Below are 11,374 nucleotides of genomic sequence, written 5' to 3'. Positions count from 1 at the left end.
ACCTATCTTTGCTTAGTGTTCATATAGCCTGTGGTTGTACACTGAAGTCCATTCCTAGAGGGAAAGGAGAAGTGACAGGTGCAGGGGAGTGTCACTTGTGTGAAACAAGATCCTGAAGTTTTGAATTTACCACGAGTGATTTAGAAGAATTGGAAGATGAGAAATTTTTCCTCACCTTCTCTCTAAAATCACTTCTGTTATGAATGTCACAGTTGTGTTTGTTGTGTATGACATCATTGTTATATGCTAATACATAGTTCTCATTCAATCTCTCTATTAACTATTAGCATTAGTTAGTTTATATATTGTATTACGAATTGTTAGCTGGATTTGGTTTCTCTTCACCTTTCCATATTGTTCTAACATTTCTGTCTAGGTAAGTTCTATGACTTGATGCAATAGTTACCTTTCCATATTGTTCTAACATTTCTGTCTAGCTGGAAAATCCATCTCATCAGATTATCATGAGCACCATCTCACATTAATTTTTGAGAAAATTCAGCTTGAAAAACGGTTCCAAAGGAAGTTTAACTCCTGAAAACCATCTAGAAAACCACGTAGAAAGGTCCATCTGTACAAACAGACGATATACTCAAAGTCAATCGACAAAATTCTCCGAAATCTTAATTCGAACGTCAGGAAACTGTATATTTGGAGATTTTCCTTTAACTTCTTAAAACACTCTTTCATTATCTCGTCATGTCTGCTCCTACTGCCACAGCTGGAGATAGATCTAGTCTCCAATCTTCTTCGTTATCCCCAAACACCGCTTGACCAAAGTCTATTCGATCTGAATCTAGTCGACTTGAATCTAAACCAAGCACAGCCTTATTGTATAATAATGAACGATTAGATGCTACGGGTGTAAAACAATTGGAACCTCCTGGTAAAAATTCCAATTATCATCATTGGCAGTTCGTAATGGGAACGGTTATAAGAGGATTGGCATACGGATATGTCCTTGGGGATGTTCAACCCCATCCTTTACCTCCGACTGAAGAACATGACAGATATAAAGTATCTGCTCTACTTCTACGATATGTAGATCCAACAAACTACAAATTCTTATCTCCCTTTCAAGGTGATCCATTGAAGCAGTGGAAAGCTTTACAGGAAGCTCATCAAGATGCTTCTTCCGGATTGATTATGTTCTGGTTCAAGAAACTCGTAACTGCGAAGATGGGTGATGCGTCCATTACAACACATCTTGAGACTATGTCGGCTGATTACCAACGTTGTAAATCACTCATCACACCTCAGAAGCCTCTCACTGCAGATACAATATTTGCAACGGCAGTTAGTCTCTCTCTAACTCCGGACTGGCAACCGGTTTTAGCTCCTTTACTTCAACAAGACAATGTTTTGTCAACTACCATCCTGAAAGTTTTACGCAAGCAAGCGACTTGTCGTTCTATGTCATCTGAGTCAATTGAAGTTATTTCCTCTGCTAAGAATCAAGGGAAGGAGAAGATCTGTTCTCATCGCAGCAAATCAGGCCATCTGATTGATGACTGTCGAATTTTGAAATCGATGATTGAAAAATACAAGATTTTGAAAGCTGAAAAATCTGAATCTCAACAACCAAAGCCTCCTACGAAAAGTGCGATAAAAAGAGCAAAAGCAGCAAAAGCAGTGTCAACTTCCTATGCTGTATCTGAATCAGATAAGTCAATTGATATCAACTCAGAGATTTCATCGGCAGCTGCTATCAATGCTTCTTTGGTCAAGACAAATGAATGGCTTGTAGATTCAGGCACTTCCCAAATAATGACTCCTGTGTCTGGTGTTCTTATTAACAAGAAACCAGGTGATACTACCATTAGTTTGGCAAATGGCTCGATCGTCAAATCAACTTTCAAAGGCATGACTAGTTTACCGTTTCATAATTTCAAGAACATCAAATCACTCTATGTTCCGTCTCTGTCCGAACCACTATTATTGGTTTTGAAGCTTGCTGACAAAGACATAAGTACTGTATTTAATTGTACTAGTGTTTCTTTTGTTAAAAGCTGTAAAGTGTCAGGGGAGGTAATTGGTACTGGTGATCAAAAAGGAAATTTATACTATCTTAATCGTGAGGTAAGTGAACTAGAACCTTTTGACAAATTTTCAAAGGCATCTGTTTCTGATGTGGATCTATGGCATTGTTGGTTTAATCATCCAGGATACGCCGTGTTAAAAAGAAAACTTTCTTTGCTTAAGATTCAAGTTGATGAAAAGGAGCTGAGGAAATTACGAACATGTAATATTTGTATTCAAGGAAAGATGAGACGTAGGAACATGTCAAGTTGTGCAGGTTGGAGATCGGAAAGTCCATTAGCGGTTATACATTCAGATGTTTCATCTTACTCAGTTGTATCTCGACAAGGATATAAATAATTTGTAACTTTTATTGATGATTTCACAAAATATACAAAAGTTTATTTGATGCGCACAAAAGATGAAGTGCTTTCAAAATTTAAATTATATTACAATGAGATGACTTCAAAAGTAAATAAGATTATTTCTGAATTGAGAACTGATAATGGGACGGAATACATCAACTCTGGTTTCACTCAATTCTGTTCTGAAAAGGGTATTCTTCAAACTACTGGCCCGCCTGATTCTCCTCAACTAAATGATGTTTCTGAAAGATTTAACAGGACTATTAAAGAGAAGATAAGATGCTGTTTAATTGAAGCAAGTTTACCGCATACATTTTGGGGAGACGCTATGTTGTATGCCACGGAGACGTTGAATAACATGCCGACTAGGACAAACGACAAATTTCAAACACCAATTTCACTCTTGGGTATTCATGAACGTCAAGAACATACTTTCCATTTGTTTGAAGCCAAGAAGTCGGTCAACTGGGATTCTTGGAAGTTGGCTGCTGAGGCTGAGATGAGTTCGTTGGTTGGTAAAGAAACGTGGAGACTTGTTCCTCGTCCGGCTAGAAGAAAAATAATTCGGTGCAAATGGATCTTGAAAACAAAAAAAAATGTTGACATGTCTATTGATAAGTTAAAAGCTCGTTTAGTTGCATTGGGTTTTTCTCAGATCAAAGGAGTAGATTTTTCTGAGGTATTTTCTCCCACTAGTCGTCAAGAATCAGTTAGATTATTTCTTCCTTTAATGGCTCAAAAAGGCTGGAAAGGAGTGTCATGTGATATCAAAACGGTGTTTCTTAATGGTGACTTAGATGAAGAAATTTACATGCAACAGGCTGAGGGTTTTGAAGATAAAGATCATTCGGACTGGGTATATCTATATACTTAAAGAAATGTTCTTCCCAACTGTCTCCCTGCCTCAGTCTTCATTTCCCTATCCCTGGCATTCTAGGCTCTGCCTATGCCCTGTACTGACCTATACTGATCCCTCCACCTACCTCTACCTCTTCTCATATATGATACCAGTACCTGGCAACTGCATCTTTCCCTTTTTGGCCTACAGTGCCTGGCCCATATCAAGAGTTGGGAACTGCCTCTTTGCCTCTTTTCCCTGGGTAGTTGCCTGAATACTCCACCTGTCCAACCTCCCACACTTACCACACTTGACTTGCCCGTTTCCTTTGCTGTTGTCATCTTCCAGCTACCAATCTAAATTCATACATCAACCACTGCTCTGTTCTCAACTAGCAGCCAATGACACTTTTGACCAACCAGGTCAACACACTTGAACTAGATTTTGACATCACTCACGTCTTGCTCAGCCGCTGCAATCTACACGGTAAACTCCTTACTCCAAATCCTACCCTGGTCTCACACAGTCACCCTTTGCCATGGTTCCCAATCATTGATGGCAATAAGAAACATTCAGAGTTTCACCAGATTTTTTTATTGACCACCTTTCTCAATCGAATAAATCAATATATACACTTCAAATCGTTCTCTTGGTCCAAATCGACTGTATGGGGGTCAAGAAAAAAGACAGAAAGAAACAAACAACCACCAAAGAGGCCTTATATAACCAAACCCAAACAACAATTAAATTTCTGCACGTTGATTCCAATAAGTGGATTTCATTCTTCATTAAACTTTTAGAACAAGAACTGGAACCCTTGATGCTTTTCAATCCCCTCCATTTCTAAATCTACATCTAATTCTAATTCTCAATTCCCAACATAAAACAGTTCAACTTGATCAAAGAAACAAACCATTCAACTCCTATTAAACTCAATCTTTGAATCGGCCAAACCAACTTGATCAGTGATCCTACAATCTTGCATACCTCCTCTGGACTTTATCTCTGTAGGATTTTTAAACCAATCCTTAACGGTTTGAAAAACACCTTGGGTTTGTTCTGGTTCGTAATCTGATTGTCGATTTGATGAACTTGAATGTTTGGGTCCGCTTTGGATTGGAATCTCATCTGATTTTCCAAACAAACCAATATCTTCTAATGTTTTTGAAATAGATAAGATGTAGATGAGAAGATTAGATGGGACTCAAGAAGATAATAGATCATCTCGAGCATAGACTGACAAGAAAAGGCTTGAAGGTAAAGTTTGAAGACTCAAAATTGAAGATTGATTAAATGTTGGGTTTAGTGAGTCTGGATGATCAAGAACCTGAAAACCCAAACCCAATCCAATCAATTAATGTCATAAAACTCATCCAAAAAGAAAACTAACCTGTTCTTAATTGGTGGAATGGGTTGGAATTCATCTTGATGCTCAATGAACTAAACATTTCTAATCCATGAAAAGGTTCAAACTAATTACTCATTATTAACAATCAGTTCTGCTGCAAAGCCTAACTCACTTTAATCTTCTGAAGCTGTTTTCTTGAGTAGTCCTATCAGTCCAACATATTCTAAAGCCAATTCAAATTTAAACTCATCTGCAAATTGTTTATAAAGGTATGTCTTCTAATCCAGTTCTTGCTACATCCTTGAATAGTCAAAATCAATCTCCATCAATCACCAAATTTGATGGTCACACTTATTCACGCAAGTCTGGATAGTTGATCAAACTCTACTGATGACAACTCTGCAAACGTCTCAATCATTCATTGAAAAGAATTGATTGTTATCAAGACTTCTCAAGAAACCAATTCTCCACATGTCTGTGAATGCTCAACAACAAATTGAAGTCTTCAATGAAAGAATGAGATGTTGTGATGAACGAAATGATTTAAGAAGCCAATCAATTCAATTCAAATTCAACTTGATCCACTTGAATTAAATTCCAAATGAATCGATTTGAAAACTTTACAAAACCCAATGCTTACAATTTACAATCTGTCATCTTTATATCTGAAAGCTATAATGCCTCCATTGATACAACATCTAAAATCAAACAATCAAATGAGATTACACTCAAGCTCGAAATCAAGTTTCATGTAGTTGCTTTAGGTGGCACATGTGACCACTTACATTCTGGTTCTAAAATCTTATGAACTATGTATCACAGCCTTTTTATCAAATCATGAAATAATGTAGGTGTACCAGGTAAGAATTAAACTCTGATATCTAAAGAAATAAAAAAGCAACAAATAGAACTCATTGGAATTCTTCAACTAATTTATTTTGTGTGTTCCAAATAGATGATAATTTGTTAATCAACAAAAACTATAAAACAGAATTACAAGCTTCACTTGAAGAACATACAAGATTAGTCAAAAACTTACATGGACCAACAGCCACAGATCCAAATATTCAAGCATTGATTGTCTCATATGCCACTCCATCTGGTGCTGATCAAGTTGATCAAATTTGTATCATAAATGGATTTAATATCTCAGAAATATTTGTAATTGATCTAATTGATTGAAATGAAACTTGACCTGATAATTCTAATTAAGAGCTGAACAAGGCCAAAATGATTAGTATTGAAATTTTTACATGAATTTATGAGCAAAAAACTGATCAAAATTGTTCAACACAATGCCTTATAATTTCTCAAGATAATCAATATAGAGTGGAATTTATTGAATTTGACTCATCCCTTTACCTCTTTCCCAAAAATCTCCAAATTTGAGAAATGAATAAAATGGTAAACATATTGTAAATTTCACAAAAAAATTTGTGTAGATTTTAATGATACACCATAGATCATCGATGAGCTAATGCACATTATTAAATTTAACCCCTTCATCAATCTTTTTCTTCTCCACTCATTTGAGTAAATGCAATGGCACAAGCTGATCTTTTCCGTCTGCATGCACTGCTACTGGTGAATTCATTGGTGAATCATCTGGAAATGTTGCACGTGGTGAAGTAAACCTGGACACATCATGTTTGGTCCTACTAAGAAAATTTAAATTACTCTTCTACCTAAATTGGGGATCAATAAAATGATCTTTTGGAAGGGATGGGTCAAATTCAAGCTCTGTTTGGAGGGTTAGAAATCTAGGGAGTAAGGTATTAGAATGATTAATGTGTTCTGTTGTTTTGTATGGGATGTCAATTTCAACCCCATTGATCAAGCGGTAAAGGAAGTAAACAATTGGAAGATATGTGGGTGTATTATTTTAAAAACAAACCATTGCTGAATAATCCAGTGGCACATGTGGCAAACAAATATATAGGATTGTGATCAGCTGATGGTAAAAGTAACATATGCACAGTGCAAGTGGCTTGAAATTCATGTGGTGGGCCTAGCGCAGTTTACCTGCCTCAGGGGCACACCTTTGGAGCAGGCCCTTTGGGCTTGATTTTGGGGTTGGTGTGCCCGTGTTAGTTTTAGGTCTATTCCACCCAGTTACCATGGGATTATGGCCGAAACTATGTGTTTAGGATCAAAAAAAAATTACACCTCAAAGTGCTCAACTTACAACACATCCCCAATCTCAAAGCCACTGTCAGCTACTACTGTCTTAGATGAGGGGTCTGGAAACAAGTATTGGGATGAGGATGAGCTTTTTTATGATTAACTTTTGTGACTGTTGATAAAATGTACAGAAGTGCTGTTATGGAATACAGAAGATGCTATTTCTGATGTTGTTTGAGCATTTTTTTCACCTTTCTTGCTTTTGGGGGGATCTTAACACCTCAGAGGCATGCATCAGTACCTCCACTACAGGCACACCTTTGGAAAGTTCAGAACCCACGCCCACCACATGACTTGAAATACCCTTGGTATTTATTTTTGAAGTTAGGGCAAGCGGTATTGGGACATAATTTGATAAGATAACATAGGTAGATTAAAGGCACAGCAAGGATGCATTGAAAATTGGGAGTATATGCTGGCCAGTAAACCACACCAGTCAGGAGGGGGGACTAGAGGGTGGCAGGCCCCCCAGTACCTAGTAAAATACTTCGATCATTGTACGGTTTAAAGCAATCACCGCGTCAGTGGAACATCAATTACATGAATTTTTTATTTCAATTGGTTACATTCGATCACAACATGATCCTTCTTTATACTACAAGAAAGACAAAAATGATCAAATCAAAGCTTTACTTGTTACTCATGTTGATGACATTGCAGTAACTGGAACTGACGTTGAAATTAAAGACTTTCGCACTCTACTCAAAGGACGATTTGAAGTATCATCTGATAAAGAACTTTCACACTTTCTATCATTTAACATTTCTAAAGTCGTTGAGAAACAAAGTCACAATGGATCAAACTCATTATATATCTAATTCGGAAAAGCAATTCATGAAGAACAAGGTTAGATTATATGAAACTCCAAACGATGATAACTTCAAGGCTTTAATTCCATCAAATGATAAAGATGTACTTACAGAAAATCCTTATTCAAGCTTGATAGGAGGGTTGTTATGGGTAGCGCAATGCACATGGCCAGATGTTGCATTTGTTGTGAATAGATTGTCACAATTTCTGAAAAATCCTTCAAGTGGGCATTGGAATGCAGCAATGAGAGTTTTAGGGTATTTGGTAAAAACAAAAGATTGGAAACTAAATTTAGGAGGAAAGGAATTGGTCCCTACAGCGTATTCAGATGCTGACTGGGCAAAAGATAGGCATGAAAGAAGGTCGACAACAGGGTATGTTTTTATGCTTGGGAATGGACCTATTTCATGGAGATCACAAAAACAACAAACAACTTGTTTATCAACCACTGAATCTGAATATATGGCAATGAGTGACTCATGCAGGGAAGCAAGATGGTTAGTGTCGTTATTAAATGAATTAAACATTTCGACGGAGAAATCATTTAAATTGTGTGTGGATAATGAAGGCGCTGAAGCCCTGGCTCAAAATCCATCACATCATTCTTGTACAAAGCATATTCATACACGATTTCATTTTGTCAGGCAGTGTGTTGAGGAAGGGATTGTTAAGTTATTTCATGTGTCATCTTCAAAGATGTTGGCGGATATGTTTACTAAAGGTTTATCTAAGATTTTGTTGGTAAGACATAGGTTGGCTTTAAATGTTTTTTAAATAAAAAGTATGTTATTAGCACGGGGGGGTGTTATGAATGTCACAGTTGTGTTTGTCGTGTATGACATCATTGTTATATGCTAATACATAGTTCTCATTCAATCTCTCTATTAACTATTAGCATTAGTTAGTTTATATATTGTATTACGAATTGTTAGCTGGATTTGGTTTCTCTTCACCTTTCCATATTGTTCTAACATTTCTGTCTAGCTGGAAAATCCATCTCATCAACTTCCTATCTGCACTTGTGCTTCCTCATCAAGGAATCAAGTTTCTTTTCTAAAAATCTTTGACTTTAGAAAATTTATAAAAAACCCACCCACCTCCCGGGTTGAGAAGTTGAACCTTCTCAGGTCTGTTCTCGCCCCGTAAGTGGTAGTCTCGAAATAAGGTATAGACCTATTCTCGAGTACCACCATAGGACCCTGGAATGCTCCTGCGGAGCCCCGTGACAAAAAACCTGACCATTTTTGGGACCGAACTAGGAAAAAGGCAAAACATCCCTCTAAACCTGACCATTTTCGTCACGTACATTTCAAAAAACATGTAGGGGACTTAGAGGGTCTAACATTTATATATCCAAAAGAAAAACAACAATAAAAGAGGTAAATAAAATCAAATAAGTGTAGAAAACAAAAAAAAAAGTGAACGAGTGTGTAGAAAACAAAAAAAAAGTGACCAAGCGTGTAGAAAACAAAAAACGAAGTGAGCGAGTGTGTAGAAAACAAAAAAAAAGTGAACGAGTGTGTAGAAAACAAAAAACGAAGTGAACGAGTGTGTAGGAAAGAAAAAATGAAATGAACGAGTGTGCAGAAGAAAAAACAAACAGTAACTGAGTACGCAAAGAAGAACCTTGAGCAGATGAGATTGAAGAGAAAGAAAGAAGTGAATGAGTGTGTAGAAGCGAAGATAAGATAGAGTGAAAGTTATGAAATGGTGGAATATTCAATAGGGGTGACTGTAGAGAAAGCGACTGAATTTCAGTTGGAGTCACTTGATTCAGGTTTGTTTTTGTGCTGAACCACAGGTTGTTTTTTGGCCTTCAAACGTGAGACCTCTGTCTCATATCGATTGACTAATTACGCAATATCTGAACCTCCCAACATCTCTCTTAAGACAAGTGGAAGGGAGTAGCATCCACCATCCATTGATGCGAAGTTTGACCCATCTGAAGGTTTGAAAACGTAGGCTATGTCGACAGCATCCAACAGAGCAAACGTCCAAGCTTCACAGCCAGCCATATCCCGGGTGGATGTGGCCACTGGCCAAGCTGGATTGAAGAAGAGGATATGTGCAGCAATATGTGATAGCTCCTTTCGAGATATTGCGCTGTTCACAAAGCTGTGTTTTCCGCTGCTATACTTGCACACAACCAGAGCACGCCCGAGGTATAGTACCTATATTACAAAACAATCTTGTTATCTTTCATGGAAAGGTGGACGAGGTTGAAAAAAGCAAAATAATTACCTTATTCTTGATTATGATGATGAATTTACCCGGTTCAAGAGGGTTCTCCCGACTGATGATACCTCCATCAAAAAGAGCTTGCATGTTGAGGTCTTGATGAAAGGAACTGTTTTGGACTAGTCCAGCCATGTTGACTTTGACATGTAAATTGCATCGGTGCTTGCGGGCAGCGCCTACTGATATCGAAGTTGTTTCTTTCATATACACTGCGATGATCTTTGAGCAGGCACTGGGATTTGGTCTGGCGTCATTCGTAGTGGAATCGATAGATGATCGCAAGTCATCTGGATGGATTCGGTTGCGTTCGTTACCTTTGTGTTTTTGAGCTTGGCTGTGGTGTTGCTTTCGAAGATAAATAAGAACTTTGGTATGTAGCTTGCAACCATCAACCAAAGTTGAGATGCTCTCTTCAGCCGAAGGTGTGCAAAACTCGGACTGGATGTTCTCTTCAGCTGATGGTAAAGGACTGTGAGTTAGCATCATATGAATCATTACTGAAGATACAAAAGTTACTGACTCGGGTTCAACAGATTGGATATTGACATCGCAGCACTTTTCATTGCTTCGCTTTCCACCTCATCAGATAGTTCATCAAGAAGTAATCGAGTACTGTTCTGCTCCTTTGACAAATTTGCTGCTGCTTCAAGAGCAAGATCTCCAGGACAACTACCAGGTGGATATGTATACTTAACTCAATAGTTCTTTGCAAGACTTCGAGAAACATCTGATGGAGAAATTTTTCATGTAAAGATTTCCAAAAGGGGGTGAGGCTATGAATACTACATACCTGGGCTATTGGCTGTATGATGTATGGCTAAAGATTCTACCTCAGAGGATTCAAAATCGTCTTCTAGGGGAATTAGAGGTCCCATTCCTGTGAAATGGAGTAAGCTATTGGCTTGTTCGTTTGCTGTAGCCAAATCTTGAGTTATCTCCATGTTAGTTGGGAAGTAACCGAGAGATTTGATGTCAATCCCATCGTGTTCCTTGGAAAAGGCGTATTGATAGCCTGAGTGAAGGTGTTCAGAAGGCGCCATCTTCATCTTACCCTTCATTACACTCCTTACCACAGCATGTATCTTTGGGATCATGAGTCGTGCATCAAGAACACTAAAATTTGGTGAAATTGTTTGCATCCAGCCAAAGATGTGTTCACACGCTTTGGTTCCGTGCTTCCATGGCAAGAGAGGGTAGTCGGGATAGTGATCACGATGTGAGAGGATAAGGCCAAGTAGGCTATTTGCAAGAGTGAAGAAAATGTTGAAGCTTCGGGGTGAGATACCGTTGAGATGAACACTCATGAGACTGTTTGGTTCGTTTTGGCGAAGCTTGAGGTATTGCTTCCAACGACGTAAAAAGAAATGTGCTGTAAAAGCTGATTGGATTCGTTCTCGATGACTTATCTCTTGGTTCAGCCAAGCATTGGTCATCGCGCCAAAGATGAAGAGTAGGATTGATAAACCGGTTGATTCGCTGTTCGAAAGAGAAGCTTCAAGTGTTTGCCAGCTACAGATCCGGTAAGCTCTACCATCATCCTGCTTGTCACTGTCAATGACATCTTTCGTGACAAGT

General features: G+C 38.0%; 1 protein-coding gene across 1 annotated transcript; it reads left to right on the top strand.

Annotated features, from left to right (window-relative positions):
- Window positions 1-5,171: 5,171 nt before the first annotated feature.
- On the top strand, window positions 5,172-5,752 carry MELLADRAFT_114565 (uncharacterized protein; the record flags this gene model as incomplete). Its single annotated transcript, XM_007419532.1, has 3 exons — window positions 5,172-5,343; window positions 5,422-5,430; window positions 5,526-5,752. 3 exons carry the CDS (start codon window positions 5,172-5,174, stop codon window positions 5,750-5,752), a joined length of 408 nt encoding a protein of 135 aa, XP_007419594.1.
- Between the last annotated feature and the right edge of the window lie 5,622 nt (window positions 5,753-11,374).

The sequence above is a fragment of the Melampsora larici-populina genome (genome assembly GCF_000204055.1).
Source record: "Melampsora larici-populina 98AG31 unplaced genomic scaffold MELLAscaffold_233, whole genome shotgun sequence".
Classification (NCBI taxonomy): Eukaryota; Fungi; Basidiomycota; class Pucciniomycetes; order Pucciniales; family Melampsoraceae; genus Melampsora; species Melampsora laricis-populina.
The sequence above is the reverse complement of the archived record's forward strand: the minus strand, read 5'-3'. Positions and strand labels throughout refer to the sequence as shown.